This window comes from Chaetura pelagica, unplaced genomic scaffold (assembly GCF_000747805.2).
Source record: "Chaetura pelagica isolate M959 unplaced genomic scaffold, ChaPel_1.0 scaffold655, whole genome shotgun sequence".
Lineage (NCBI taxonomy): Eukaryota > Metazoa > Chordata > Aves > Apodiformes > Apodidae > Chaetura > Chaetura pelagica.
Window position 1 is genome coordinate 816,374 of NW_009953225.1, and position 16,032 is coordinate 832,405.

General features: G+C 39.7%; 1 protein-coding gene across 1 annotated transcript in view; it reads right to left on the reverse strand.

The window, feature by feature from the left end:
* HMCN1 (hemicentin 1) overlaps window positions 1-16,032 on the reverse strand; it is a 193,881-nt gene that overhangs the window by 86,271 nt on the left and 91,578 nt on the right. Inside the window, exons 20-31 of the mRNA XM_009997856.1 lie at window positions 15,878-16,022; window positions 14,307-14,419; window positions 12,905-13,064; window positions 12,107-12,281; window positions 9,682-9,809; window positions 7,509-7,781; window positions 6,363-6,458; window positions 5,758-5,952; window positions 4,560-4,690; window positions 3,739-3,886; window positions 3,117-3,243; window positions 2,028-2,182 (exon numbers count right to left, since the gene is read on the reverse strand). Coding sequence (XP_009996158.1) covers window positions 2,028-2,182; window positions 3,117-3,243; window positions 3,739-3,886; window positions 4,560-4,690; window positions 5,758-5,952; window positions 6,363-6,458; window positions 7,509-7,781; window positions 9,682-9,809; window positions 12,107-12,281; window positions 12,905-13,064; window positions 14,307-14,419; window positions 15,878-16,022 — 1,846 coding nt within the window. The remainder of the gene's footprint in view (window positions 1-2,027; window positions 2,183-3,116; window positions 3,244-3,738; window positions 3,887-4,559; window positions 4,691-5,757; window positions 5,953-6,362; window positions 6,459-7,508; window positions 7,782-9,681; window positions 9,810-12,106; window positions 12,282-12,904; window positions 13,065-14,306; window positions 14,420-15,877; window positions 16,023-16,032) is intronic.

Sequence of the window (16,032 nt, forward strand, 5' to 3'; positions counted from 1 at the left end):
AAGAGAATCCCTGCACACTTTGGGAGATGCATCCTCCCAGTGAGGAACAGCAACCTGCTCTTTAAAATACCACATATATCAAATAGCCTCTATGACTGGAGGGGGAACTGCTCAGCACTCCAAACTTCTGAGGATGAAGTCACTTACTTGGAGACTAAATACAAGCTTAACAGTCCAGCTTTAAGCTCCTATTTTTTAAACTTTTGGCCCACAGTAATTTCCCTTGCTTGCTAGGCTGCAGCATTCAGATTTATTTTTTTCTAGCAAACAAGCTCTCGTGTAAATCAGCCAATATAAAGAGTTAGTAAATCTCTGTAGAAGTAATAAAAACAAAGTGCAACTGGCAACAACTAAATTTATGACTGCTGAAAGTACCAGACATCTGGCAAACACATTAACTCCTCTGTTGCCAAAAACACTCAGCATATCCTAGACTTCCCCTGACTTCCACAGTGTTTATTTAAAATGCCACCACAGAAACATTAAGCAAAGTGTCAGTAAATGGATCTATATCTATGAGATGGGTCTTTCAGATCAGCAAGCCATGATGAAACATTTCCTAATTAACTTGTGTAAGAATCATAGAAACCTATAAAATAAGCTGAAACACACCCAGTTCAAAGGTGAATGTGTTTCTCTACCAGCAAATACTTGTACCCACAGAGCTGAAGAACACTTGTAACATGCTGTTTTGAGAAAATCTCAAAGCCAAAAGTGGGGCTAGAGAGCTAAATCACACCTAGGTTCCTCACTGACTCTGTGGGCTTCCACTTGTCCAGCCAGGATTAATAAGAAATGTCTAACTAGAGATATTTACTATCACAAATTCACCTCTCTGTTTTGAAGAGCCTGAAGTAAGGTCTGCTCATCTGGGAGGGTTTTATTCTTTTATTGCCCTAATATCAAAAAGCCACTATCAATTCTGAGTCCTCACAGTATTTTCTTTGTCCCCAGTGGAAAGAGATTTCACTATGACTGCTGTACAGGCACATATCTGTGCATGTGGTTGCTCCATGTTCCAGAGATGTCCCAGATAAGGGAAATAGTGTATTATAAATTCAGTTATCAGAAAGAAAGACAATCTTCAGAAGAAAATCCATAGCAAAGGAGGACTCACCAGCTTAAGGCTCATGGATTCAAACACCTACCCTTTCACACACCACTTACACATTTCTGCACTTGTTCCCCGCGATCTCTACTGATTCTTTGTCTGCAAATTTGAAAACCTTTTCTTCTTGTCTCCTTTGAAGTCTTTCTTAAAAAGCTACTTTTTCCTTCTTCCATCAATCTCTTCCATCTTTTTCTTCCAACTGATCATGACCTAATTTACATTCAACTTATCTACATGAATCACAAGAATTGTCTGTTCTCCATGTCTTTGCCAAGACTCCACTACTTGTTAAAACACAAAAAGGATACTCCATGTGCTATAAATTTCACAAGAATAATAGTCCTGTTATTTCAGGGCAGTGCTTCTTCCTTTGCTATGAATAACCTCAGTTTACACAACTTGAAGCAAGATGACATATCACACTACCTGAAGATCATCTAGAACATTCTTTCTCAAAGACTTTAGGACTGATTCTTACTGGTTTTGCACTTTACTTTATAACTTTACACTAACTTTAATTTATTCCTGGCTGAACTTACTCCCAGCACTAGGTTAGGGAAAATAAGACCATGAGTGTATTCAAATTAAAAAAAAAACACACCTTCAAATTAATTTTATCCTAAGATGAAAATAATGAAGCTCATGTGATAATTAAATACATTAGTCAAAATTAAAGAGTAACAAGATGTGAGAAGGCCCTTCAAGATTTTTTGCTTTCACCAATTAGAAATTTATAAAAAAGCACATAAATGCTCAAAAAGATCACTTTGTGAACAGATGCATATTTGGTTCTGTTAACACACATTTTGCAGGATCAGAGCCTTGATTTATATTTGTCCAAGTATCTCCATTCAGAAAAGAAATCTTAAGAGTAAAACCAAAGAACCTCCTAGGATCAGGCTTTCTGCAGACTTACCATGGATTACCACCTTGACCTCCTTCACTTGTTTGCCAGCAGTGTTGGTGGCACTGCATTGGTAACGACCTTTGTCAACCCTTCGAGCGTTCCTGATGTGTAGAACTTGACCTCTGTCCAGAAGCTCAACATTGGGATCCCCCAAAAACAGGGGCCTGGAATAGAGGTTATTTTGCTTCATAGAACTCTGGCTTCATCCTTTCAACATTAATTGAAACTGATAGTAATAAGATGTTCTTCAATGGCAGTAAATGTACCATTAGAGAGCAGCATTTGGCACTTTCTTGAAGAACTACCATGTTATAATTAACTATTCCTAGTTCTTAAGAGAAACCCAAATGCAGAAGTACTTGACTCAGGTCATCCAGGACGCCAGCATGAGAGCCAGAGTCCCATTCCTGATCTCAGTTCCTGTTTCTAATTACTTAGGACATGAATGTCCTTTGCTGATCACAAAATGTCTGTGTTCACCACAGGGAATTGTCACATCTGTGAATACCAGCCAGTGTCCATACTGAACTACACTGTTCAACACCAACACTATCTAAAAACTTTTAAACCCCATTTCATTTTTCAGCTAATATTTAAGCTGCCAAGCATTCTTCTCTTTGTATGCTTTCCTGGAAGATAAGATGAGGAATTGAAACACACAGGCTACACACATTTTAAAACCTTTCATGTTTACATGCAGAACTGCACAAGGCACTGGCTAGAAAAACATTTGAGGTGGGTACTCTCTACCAATGAAAAAATCATGCAAGCAACACAACTGTATTTTAACAACTGATGTTTAAAATAATCCAGATAGAATAAACTCCAAGAAATGGTTCAGTCCATCTTGGTTCAAGCAGTGTTTTGCTTCAGATACTATAGATGTTTTCAGCAAGTGCCAGGGTCAGTAATGGCACAGTTCACAAAGAAAAGCAGGATGCAAACCCCTGATTAAAGATTTTACCACCTCACACCACCACAAATTATATCCAGTGAACACTGAATAGTTGAAAGCAGAGCTTGCTGGTATAGCTCATCCTCTGTGTTCTAAGGGAGGAATAACCCAGACACAGATCACAAAAGCTACAATACACTTACTTGCCATCTTTGAACCAGTGAATGTCAGGAAAAGGGAAGCCTTTGGCTCTGCATTCCAGACTGATTTCCTGGTTGAGGATGACTGCCATTTCACCAGGGCTATCAGCACCTATGATACTTGGTGGAACTTTCAAAAGACAAGTATTACAGGAAGAATTGGTATGTAAGCAGGAAGGTATGCTATGAACCTAGAAGAAATGCAGGAGTGGATCATCCTTTTTCCCCAAAACAACTGCACTTTCCACTGCAAAGGGAGTCCTTGATAGATCACAACATCATTTTTACCATGACAAGCACTGCCACACTTGTGTTAGTGAACTGTAGGTAAAACAACTCCTAAGTTAAACTGCTGTACATCCAAAATACAAACCAAAGTATCAAAGACCAAAATCCAGTAATGAAAAGCAGCATTTTGTCTGTTACTGCAAGAGTGGAAAGGTTTAAGTATTCAGAAGCCACCATAAGTGCTTTTGCAGCCAATATTTAATGGGCAGTGAGAGAAAGAACCTGATTGTAATTATTTTAAATGTACTGGCTTCTTAAATATCATCATCTTAAAACAAACAAACAAAAAAACAACAAAAACAAAGAACAAACAGAAAAGCAAAGCCATGGAACTAACCTAGTACATCTAGGTTGAACAGCTTCTCAGAACTTCCTGCTACATTGATGGTTTTGCATGAATATTGTCCAGCATCATCAGTAGCAGCTTTAAGGAGCTTCAGAATCTTCCCATTGTGCAAAATCTGGAGAGTACTGCTTTCCACAACCTTAAAAGAACTCAAGACATTAGCCTTATGTGATCCAAGTTACACCAGCCAAGTATCACAGCTGGATTTTTATAAGAAAATGGTAGTTTTAGTCTCAGGATAATATGTTTCCCCTTTCAGTTACAGCACTAATCTCCTCAACTTCTGCAATCTATTCAAGATGACTTGTAGCTGAAAATACATACGTGGGAAAACTTCACAATTATTTTGTCTATGAGTAATGGTCAGGCAGAAAGGTGCATAAAGGGGTCTCTCCTCACCTTAAACTATCACTTTTCAGCTACAAGTAGATGCAGAGGACTGAAGGATAATCCAGAGGGATTCAAATAACTTCCAAGAATTCTTATTACTCCATCAACAAGACTAAAGAAAATACCATTACTGGTCCCCTCTGCAAGGACTCTGGCATCTACAATTCTGGGAGATTGCTAAGGCTAATTCCTAGGGGAAACCTGAAAATTAAGACTTCAGTTTTGACTTACTAAACAGCTGAATGAATGGATTAGCCATATTTAGCTGTTTTTCCATGCAGGTGTTCTCAGTGCAGTTTAAATACACACAAAGGCATGCACATGAATTTACTTTAAATGAGCTCTCATATCAAGCACTCCAAAGCCAACACAGAACTGGCTGATGACAGCTACACTACTTCAGTTAGGTTACCTGAACATACCTGGATATCTTCTTTATACCAGGAGATGACTGGGAAAGGGTTACCAGATACTTCACAGAAGAGACTGACAGGGTGATGGACAACTACAGATGTATTTGTCACCTTTTCTTGATCTCTTATCTCAGGAGGAACTACAAGAAAATTCAAAGTCATGTACTAAGCCTTTTATACCAGTGGTTTTCCACTTCCTCCTTCCTCCCAAGTCAAGGACCTCTCTAATCTAAATTTTTCAGACCCTTTTCATTCCATCCCCAACACTTCCATTTGCCTTTTGGAGCTGGACATGTGTCTTTTTGTCCTTCTCTTCATCAAAAAACAGGGTTCTTCTCTTGCCCAAAAACAGTGATTCCCAAGGACATTCACTCTAACACTATCACCATCAACATCTTAAGAGAATAATTTTATTATTTAATCTTAATCTTATTTAATCTTAACTTTATTCTTAATCTTAAATCCCACGTTATTTGCTTAGCATAAAAAGGAAGCAGATTCCAGAGTCATCCTTCCTCTACACTGCTCCAGTCATCCCAATAACATCTACCTGTCATTTGTCCCACTACGAAGGCAAAGAGAACGGCCTTATGTGGTGGATTAGAAAGTTCAAACCCTGCTGATGAGCCCTGCTGGCACAAGATGGAATTCCTGCTTTTCGCACAATAAAGTCAGAATAAAATCCTGCTTAGAGAACAGAGCTATCTATCATGGGAAGTGAACAAGGCTGGAATAAAAGTGCTCTGTAAGAAGCAAAATATCAAAACATATCTCAAGGCCACCTGTAGAGTTTATGTTTTCTGACTAGGATTCAGGAAGAAGAGTATCAGGAGCCAAAATTCTCCTGTGCTCATTCTGATAAATGACTCTTCCCATACTTATATCTGAAATGCAGGTCCATCACCCAATCTTAAATTTCTACAGTAAAAAAAAGAATTTGTTATTTGCATGAAAGTTTTCCCTCTACCAGTAAGTTGCACCCAGCTCTTTGAGCCAAACAAAGATAGCTTGTGCATAAAGTCATGGAAAAAAGACACAGAAACAATAGAAAAAATATAGAGAGTATCAGCATGACAGAAATGGAAGCACTCAGATTAGATTTTATCATTTAACTGCACATGGGCAAATTTGGGGCATGCAATTTCCAACAATGAAACAGATGATGTTCTTCAAAAATAGTCCCCCAATAGTTGTATTCATCATTTACCATTAACTTTCAGGTTGTACTTTCTTTCTATGCTTCCAACTTCATTGCTGGCCACACAGATATACTCTCCATTATCAGAAGGAGAAACAGAAGCTATGATCAGCAGTGTCCCATCTTCCAGAATGGAAATCCCTGCTTCACTGCCTGTCAACTCTCTTCCATTACGCAGCCATTTGATGACAGGCTTTGGAATACCTAGCAAGGAAAAAGTGAAACTTCAAGAAATGCTTTGCTCAGAACAAACAGATGCAAACAGTTCCCACTGCTTGCTGGAAGTCTTGCTGGCAAGGACAGTGCACAAGGAGGTCATGAGCTTTAAACTTAGAGGAAATCATACCATTACAGTATGATTTTAACAATAAACATCTTAGTTTTAAACTTTATAACATCCTTGCTGGCTAGCAATGACTTCTCACAGAACTGGCACCCATGGTGGTTATTTAAATCACTGTTAGTTTGAATGTTTCCACACAAAGTATATACAGAAAATACTGTGCAGATTGTACAATTGCACCATAACAAGAAGCACACAGAAACTTGATAATTCTCAGTGGTCAACAGGAAAATATACTTCTGTCAGTGTAGGCAGTAGAAATGACACCCACCTTTGGCTGGGCATGGGAATGCAACCCGTTGATTTGCCACTCTTTCTTGAAAGGGACTATTGTATGGAGGGTCCAGATCCTCGATTGTAGGAGACTCTGAAAGAAAATTAGATCCCCCAAAGAATTTTTGGCCACTGCTCTTGAATGTAAGAATATGGCCTGGCAATACATAATGCTTCTCAGTGTCTCTCAGTCACATAATTCCAATAACCCCCTTTACGTTGACAATAGTGTAGCAGTTGATTTCAGCAAGAGTTTAGGAAGTGAGCAGTACAAAGAGGTTTTCAAGTGTTACTGAAACTGGTTCTGTCTAAAACCTGCTCTATGGGTTTTGAGGGCAGACAGTGTTTCTGCAAAATCCAAAACATACTATTTGAACAGTTTTTTCTCATACCACTTATTAGTATTACTTCTATCCTTTGTTCTTGCATCTCATTTTAAACTTGTGTGCACACTGAGACTAGACAAGGAATATTTATAATTAAGTTACTGGCAGTTCTTTGTTGTATTTAACAAGTGGTTCTCAGTACCTCTAATCCAAAGGGATCAGAATGTTACCTTTAGACTAGTACAAAGAAGAAATAATTCCTGCTTAGTTTAAGTCACTCATACTATATTGATGTATGTCACCCATCCATTGAGGTGTTACACTACATATTCAAATTGGCACACTGACCACTGTTGCCCCATCACCATGTCAACAGCTTACTGAGTGAAGAGCTCAACTGCAGCTCACACAATTCCAATTCCACTGAAAGCTGCAACAAGACTTTCAAGTTCAGAGACAGTCTCTGTTAATGTGAGATACCTCAACACATGAAGAGATTCTTTCAAAGAGGTTTTCATTACCTACTATAAAACCAGATCATAAGTAGTTTGAAGTTGTTTTTTTCATGAAAAAAACCCCAACAAACCAACATTTCTTTTGCGTTTCTTTTTCTTATTTCTGCAAACTCTCCAAAGACTATTTACCTGTTCTAGTTGTCCTTAATTAACAGCAGAACACAACTGTAGAAGATTTGGATTCTGCATCCTGAAACAATCAACAGCCAAGAGCATTGCCCTCCAAAACACAAGCCAGAGAGCAGTGGCATGAAATGATCCCAACCAGCCCAGGAGGCAAGATTACAGCCCCAAGATAGATACCTTGAACTTGTACTGTTATCTCTGACGTGTCACTGCCCACTGCATTACTAGCAACACACTTGTAGATTCCAGCATCAGGAAGCTGGACACTGGTGATGCTGAGAGCTCCATCCAGGCTGTGGATGAACTGCCCACCATCCATTGGCACAGGACTCCTGCCTTTGAACCAGGTGGTTGTTGGGGGAGGGACCCCCTGGGCGCTGCAGGGGATGTCGACTTTGTGACCAGCTTGGACTTTCAAGACTCGAGGCCCACGCTGTATCTTGGGAGGAACTAAGGAAGACCAGTTTAGTCCACAGTAATGAGAAGAAAATTATGTACAAGATCATTGTTGAAAGAAGTAATTTTCCATTTTTGTCATTTTAGAAAATGTCCTCTTCACTGAAACCAAATTCCCTCACTTGAGCAACTGAGGAAGCAGATCTGCATGTTCTCTATCACATAATATGGACAACACCTCACTGCTGAACTTATTTGAAGAAGCTACTTTTCAAATTCTACTGCATGACTTCCATAAAATAATATTATAACAAGCACATTTGAAGAGCTATGGGTACTGGCTCTTCATAATACAAAGCAATTCTAAAGCTATTATGACAAAGCTAATTATATTTTCCTTTTGACATTTTAATTTCCTTCCTCTAATCCCTGATCTTCATATACTTCCAAATAAAAGCTCAGACAAGGAGATAAAATATGACTGGAAGACATTTTGCTGGTCTCAAAGAATAATATAAATTCAACATAACTCTTTGGCCACAGTGTTTTTCTTTCTAAGGAGTGTTGACAATAAAAAAAATAAATGACAAAGAATGTCTGAAAGAATAACAAGCATCATTTCTCCAGACTCTATTAATGTACAGTTACAGATAAAAGAGATGTGCCCTGATACCAGACTTCTCTACACACAGAATCAGTCTGTTACAGCCACTGTAACTGAATTAATGTAGCCTGAACGTTTCACAGCTGCTGGGGGCAATCCTGGACATTCATGGTATGTGATCCCACTTCCAAGACATGTCCTGGCAATGGGCATTGGCAGCAACACTTCCAAACACCACATGAATCACAGTAGAACTATCTGTAGACCCACAATTATAACCGATCAGCCTCGTCTGGGCTGTGCCAGGTCTTGGATCCTGCACACCCTCTCCTCTGCACCTCCTGCCAGTGCTAGGGCACATGTGCCACAACCTGTGTTTGTCTGGCACAGGTGAGGAGGAATAAACGAGAGTGTGGAGCTAAGAATATCTGACATTGTGTAAGTGGGTAAGAGACTGTGGCTGGGGGCCCATAATGGGGAAGCAGGAGAGAGAGGTGATAATGTATGGTAAGGCAGACAGGGAACATGGGTCCTAACTTGAGCAAGTAGATACCTGTACTGACAGGGAGCAGGTGGGCATGAGCACAGGGCACTGCTTCGGCCAGAGAAGTACAGTAAAATGGGTTAAAGCATTGGTTTGCAAAGGTGGGTACAGCAGAACATCCATGCATGCAGTTGTTTGCAAAACGAGGAGCAGCTGCCTATCCACAGGTGACACAGCTGCACACTGGTTCCACTGCCACCTCAGCAGGCCTGCAAGAAAGCTTTGGCTAGAACAGTTGGGATATGTAATTGTCATCAAGTTGGTAGAACGTGGTCGGATGGGGCACTGAGTAACCTGATCTAGGTGAAGGTGGCCCTGCTCACTGCATGGGTATTGGACTCGATGAGTTTTAAAGGTCCCTTCCAGCCCAAACTATTCTGTGATGCAATGAACTTGACATCTCTTTCAGCTAACTATTCTCAGCCACTGTTTGCAAACTTACTCCTGATAAACCTCTGGCACCGAGAACATGCGAGTGCGTTAGAACAAAAGTTTCCAGTTCTTAAAAGTCCTCTGGCTGACTGAAGAAGAGCCAAAGGTCATACTGTGCTACAATTCTTCCATGAATCAAAGGAAGATGAAAGGAAGGGGGGGGAGAAGGGGTGTGTGTATACATATGTGTGCACATGTATGCAATATTTCCTTTTTCACATAACCAATACCAATTTACATAAGATAATAAGACTTGAAAGAATATAGATCTATAGCATTTAATATACATAAGGAAAAATATTTGAAAAGCTCTCTATGATGCTGAATTCCATGTGGAAACTTTCAGATGATTATCCTTTTAAGTTAAAACTTACCATGTACACTTAGCTTCACTGACTGAGTCACATTCCCAGCAATATTTGTGGCTACACAGATATACATTCCACTGTCTGAAACTTGTGTCTCACTGATCTTCATTGACCCTGAGGGTAGGAAAGTGTGTCTGGAAAAATAAGAAACAGATACACTGTACAAACATGCATTGAGAAGTGAATGACCTCTACTTAGACATTGCTCATGATTGCTATGAGCTAAAATAACATCAATTCACAGGGCACACTGTGCTGGGCTGTACTCAACCACTACATTCAGAACACACAGGAAATATCTAAAATAGGAGATCCAAAATCCAGAATAGGAGATCCAAAATAGGAGATTCTAGAAATGAAAAAAAAAAAATAAAAAATAAAAAAATCAGGCAGAGAAATGGAGCTCTTCAACCTCCCATCACAAATTTTTGCTCAGCCTGGTCATCGGGGGCAGAAAGTTACACAACTTTTGGTAGTATTTCATCCTCACAGGAGAGATGTTATGATTGCTAAAGATAGAAGGGGAGTTTCTGAAGAGTTCACCAGTTCTGATGTTTACAAAAACTGTCACTATTATTCGCCACTAAATATTTAACTACATAGTATTGATGTGTACTAGTACTGCAGCTCAGGTCACAGGTTGGTAACATTAAAAGATACACTGGCCAGATAAGTCCAACTCTTTTGATGCAGAAATTAAAAGCAAGAGAGATAGGGGGAAAAATGAGGAGGGAAGAAAAAACTACAGCTAAGAATTGACAGGAAGGAACTCAAACCTAGGCCTCAAGGTCATATACAAAATTTAGACCAAGTTGGTGGGAATTGGTGGTATCATCTGTCTGCCTGTCTCTGGCATGCTCTGATTCAGACAGTTATCGTATGGGAACAAATGGTGTGTTTTGGGTTTGCAATGGGCAGATTAATGGAAAGAAAGTGAAGTGCTTTTTCTCTGGGCCACCCAAATCTGTCTGGTATTCTGTTTCTTCCTCTGCTGCCCATATCTTTCCAAACACTTTTTTTTTAATAACCCCAAAAGATAGATTGCTGGGGCAACTTATCTTCCATTATTTTGTCCACTAATTACACTTGCTTCCTGATAAAAGTTTCTTCAATTCTGATTTCACTCTTCTTTTGTTTACTGGTCACATTTCTAACATCATCTCTGGGTGGTCTCAAACAATTTTGTTTGGACTAATTCTTTAACTTTTGCTGACATCTGTAAACAATTTTATGGAATAGACTGAGCTACTCTGGACAACTTGGATCTCTCCACAACAACCCTGAGCAAGTAGCCTAATTTATCAATGTCTCTTGAGGTAAAATGAGGACAAGTAAGGGACCAAAAATGCAGATCTGTTAATGTGTGCAACGTGCTCACAGGACAGGGCAGAAAATCTCAAACACAGATGACCAACAACCAATCACCTCTCTGTGCACAAGCCTCTTTCAGCAAACAGGCTGGCCCAGCAGCTCTTGGCTGAAGGCTGGAATGTCTCTGAGTTGCAGATCTGGCCACAGGGGAAAGAGGCTCATCTTCTCAGGTGTGTAATTCCTTAACTCAGCTGACAGTGGCTGATTCCTTCCACTTGGATCACTGAGGGGCTCTAGACAACAGGCATCTGTGTGCATACAGTGTGCATCTGGCCAGCATGACCATTTCCTGGTTCATGGATACAGCTGTAGCCTTTACCCCTCTGGAGGTACCCTGAAGACTAGAAAGCACCAGCACAGCCCATGACAGTACCTGGCACTTCACTGGGAACACACAGAGAATCATCACCTACTTGTTTCCTCTCTCATTTTGTCCCATACTGAAATAATAAGGAAGAACACCAGATTTGTGGCCCATGCTATATACAAGACAGTCCCTGACTCTTCATTCTATAAGGCTGTCAACATTTTTATGTGCAGATAGCTATGTTTTCACATGTTCAAGAATATCTGCAGAGTTTTTGGATCCAAAACACTGAGAGCAACCAGCCCTTCTGAGCATTCCCAATAATTTATCATCATCTGTATTTTACTGGCAGCCCAGACTTCACATGAATCATGGACAATGCTCCCCTGAGCATAAATAGGAAGTGCTTAAGAAAATCAAAACAGTTTTAAAACATTTCTAATCAGACACAGATTATGTGGGTCCCTGGGCACCCCTGCAGTACAAATACAACAGGACCTCTTTTGTCTTGGCATAAACACACACTGGAATGGAAGCTGCACAACAATGCATGGTCTTGGCATCCTTTGTGAAGAGAAACAAGTTTGGGTTGGGAAAGAAGAGTTCCAAGACCTAGTAAAACAGAGTCCACATGCTGGACAACTTAATACCTTCTAATTGATCCTGTGGCAATTAGAAATCACATACTCTTCCAAAATCTTGAAAGCTTAGGTGCAATTTCACTTCTCTTTTGCTTTCATCAAACATTGTTACCTTGGAGAGAATGGAGATATGAGCTGCATTTCTTTGGCCCAGGTAATTATGGGGGGTGGCAAGCTCTTTACTTCACATGGAAGTGTGACATCTTCCCCTGCAATTACTGAGATCTCTATGGGTTTATCATGTGCATTTCCTTGCTGGTCTCCAGGCCTGGATACTCTAGGTTTCACTATAACATGGAACATGTCAAGAAGCTGCAATGAATATATGTATTTGTACAAAAGTAACACCATGCAATTTTACTTGTTTAAACATCTCTTTTTTTATCAGGTGCATAACATTACAATCCCAGTTCTAAGGACATGTCTGCAGTAGACACATCACTGTAATGCTGATGAGCAGTGCCTGTAGCTCAGGCAGTGGCTGATGCCCTCATGCAACCCCACAAATACCAGCACTAGTTGCCCACAAAGCTGGATTACAAGCATGTGCTTCATTTTTCTATCAACAGAAAACTATTTGTATACAGATACTTCCTATCTGTATATGAAATAAGGATCAGCCCACGATCCTAGTCCAAGAAGCCAAAGAAGAACAGGTATCAGGAGGTTTTAAGAGAATTAGAGTGGCTGAAGGATAGGCCTTTCAGTATCAGCCATCTGTAAAACTGCCTAGAAGTGGATCCAGTGAGCTAGGGCAAAATCAAAAGCACTATGAAGAGATTAGTTTAAATCCTGTTTGCATAGTGAGTACCCTAATTTACAATCCACCTGAGTGGGCTGTGCAGCCTGAATTAGAACTCAATGGGGAAGACAGACAACAACCCTGGATGTGACTTTAGCTGCTACCTACCATAGACAGTCAGCTGGACTTTCCGTGTAGCGTAACCAGCAGCATTGGTGGCAGTACACACATATTCCCCAGTCTCTTCACCTCCTGGTGAAACTACATACAGACTTCCATCAGACCCTGCTGAAAATTTCACATTGCTGGGAAGAATCACTTCTCCTTTCTGTGGAAAGAAATAAAAAAAGTCCACAGTGCCTGGATCTTCTAAAATAAAACAAATAACTATCATTCCATTCAATGTAAGCTAAGGCTTACAGAGATAGAATTATATCTAATGAAACAAACAAAAAAACTATGAAAAGAATTTTAAAATGTCAGTTCCTGTAGTATCTCCCTTAGATTACCCCACTGCTGTGATCCATTCATATGAAAACCACTGTATTTTTAATATAACTCTGGGTCAGATTCTTCACTGTGCCGTACGCTCCAAGCTCTTTCATGCAGTTCTGTAGAGCAAATAATTTGCAGGCAGTCTGACTAAACTGAGCAGTATTCTAATTTACATTACAGTACTACTTCTATTGTTTATGGCTGAAATAGACAAAATATTTTGAATTAAGAAGCCCAGCCCCAAAATTCCATCCATACAAATTAACTTTTCCCACTCCCTGAGTTTCACTGTCTAAGCAGTAAAAACAGCAGAAGTACAGGGATTCTCTTGCAGAAAACTTGCTAATTTTTACAGATCCCAATTAAAAAAAAAAAAAACTGAGCAGTATTCTAATTTACATTACAGTACTACTTCTATTGTTTATGGCTGAAATAGACAAAATATTTTGAATTAAGAAGCCCAGCCCCAAAATTCCATCCATACAAATTAACTTTTCCCACTCCCTGAGTTTCACTGTCTAAGCAGTAAAAACAGCAGAAGTACAGGGATTCTCTTGCAGAAAACTTGCTAATTTTTACAAAATCCAAATAAAAAAAAAAAAAGATTTCAACTGAGTTAACCTTGACACTGATTTCTGAAGTCAAAACACCTTGTCAAGGACATGACTGAACAGTGACAGATGATTAACCCCACTTAGAATGCCATTACTAGACACACTTTTCTGGAAGGAAAAAAAAAAGTCACCTGAAAGTAAGACTCCAAAACAAAAGTGAACTTTCAACCTGTGGCAGGTTGCCTATTCTGAAAGTATTGACTCCTAACAGGAATATGAACAATTTCTAAGATGTTCAGAGGAAAACAATACAGCGATAACCAAAGCCCTTCTAAAGAACAGAACACTGATCTACAGCTGGACCATGGCCAGAAAGCACTGCTCTAAGAAACAAGATCCAGACTTTCAGGTCTCTCACAACTGAGGCTTTTGTTGGCAATTCTTGCATGCAGCTTTTATGACAACTAAATGATGTGTTCAATTAAGCTTTCACCATGAACTGCTCAAAGATAAGAAATTACCTTGGACCAGACAATAGATGGCTTGGGAACTCCACTTGCTTTGCATGGTAATGTTACTGGGATTCCTTCAATGGTGCTGAATATCTGCTGTCCATGCTGAATAACAGGCAGAACTAAAACCAAAGGCAAATATTAAACACACGCAGAAGTCAGATTTTAAACAGCACAATCGTTACAATAAAGTCCTTATATTCAATTACTACTTCATACAGGCAGCAGGGTTTGAGAATCTTCAGCCTCCTTACTGCATCCTATTAATGAGCTTCCCCTCCGCTCTGCAGTCACTCATGACAGAATAAACACCTGCTCATGACAAAGCATGTCAGCCATGGGTTGGCCATTGCATCAGCTACAGAGTTTTAAGCTACCTGCAGGTATTTCAAAGAGCTGGTTGCAATCACTTAAGAAAGTCTTGGTTACAATATCCCCCAATGACATTTTAGGCCAAGCTTCCCAAAATGATATTGTACATGATTCAACCTATACAGCACCTTTCATGAAAATGGGTTCTGCACTTTTGGATCTCAATCAATTTCCATTTTGAACAGAGCAGATATTAGAGTGATGAACTGATCACACTCTAAGCTTATTTAATCTTTGTTATAAATGCTACAACATTCTTCAGGGACTGCAGTGATGGTTTCTGCAGGGACTGTTAAACAAACTAAAAAATATTTAATCACTTCACAAAATCAACAACAAAAGATAACAAGAACCCCAGTTCCTCTACTTAACTGAGCTGGTTTTGAATTAACAGCAGAAAAAAAGATTATCAGATGTAAGGCAACAATACCAAAAAGCAGATCCTTCTAAAAACATACAAATATATTCCTTTCTGTTCTCAAATACTGAAATATTTCAAAGACTAGTGTTAACATGCAAGTCCTTATTAGACACCATGTACTTGTCTGTATTACAAAATAATAGCTATTCTTAACATAAAAGGATGTTCCTGTATCTTCAGTGACGCTTAAAATACATCTCCCATGATTAATTTAACATGAGAAAATTTCAGGCAGTAAACCATGAAGTGGCTGAGATCCCACAGAGTTAATCCAAGTGTCTTCAGCTGAAATATAGATGGGTTACCACAATGCTCACACTTTGTATTGCTGACAGTGTAGTTTTTGGTATGTTTTAATTAAAGACAGACCAAGGGGTGTGGTGGACATTTTGCCAAACTCACAATTCATTTTATTTCTAATTCTCCAATGAGTTGTGATTCCATTTATCAGTTAGTAAGCTCCTCAAGACAGTGCTTTTCATGGTTCTCAGTAAACTTCCAGTTGCATCTGTTTTGTTAGTGCAACATGACTGCACAGCCCAACCTTTTTTAAGATGTTGAAAATTGGGATCTTTTATGATCACAACACGGTGTTCTTTTCATTTTATCTTAAAAACAGTCTCAATGGCTCAGTTTTTTCCTGCACAGTGGATCCACTTTTCCACCACGTTACTTCACAAAGCACCATCGCTACAGAGGAGGAACCAGTAGAACCGCAACAAACAAGCTCCAGGGAGAGCTGCTGCTAGCAGGAAATGTACAAAGGCAACAAGTCAGCCTTCCTTACCGTACACATTGACAGTAGTAGTCTTGTTGCTTGTCCCAGCCACATTACTTGCCATGCAGGTGTAGTCACCCCCATCCTGCAGCCGAACCCTCTCGAGGTGCAGGCTCCCGTCACCGCGGACGTTCAGGTAGGGGTTGGGGACCAGCTGGAAGAGC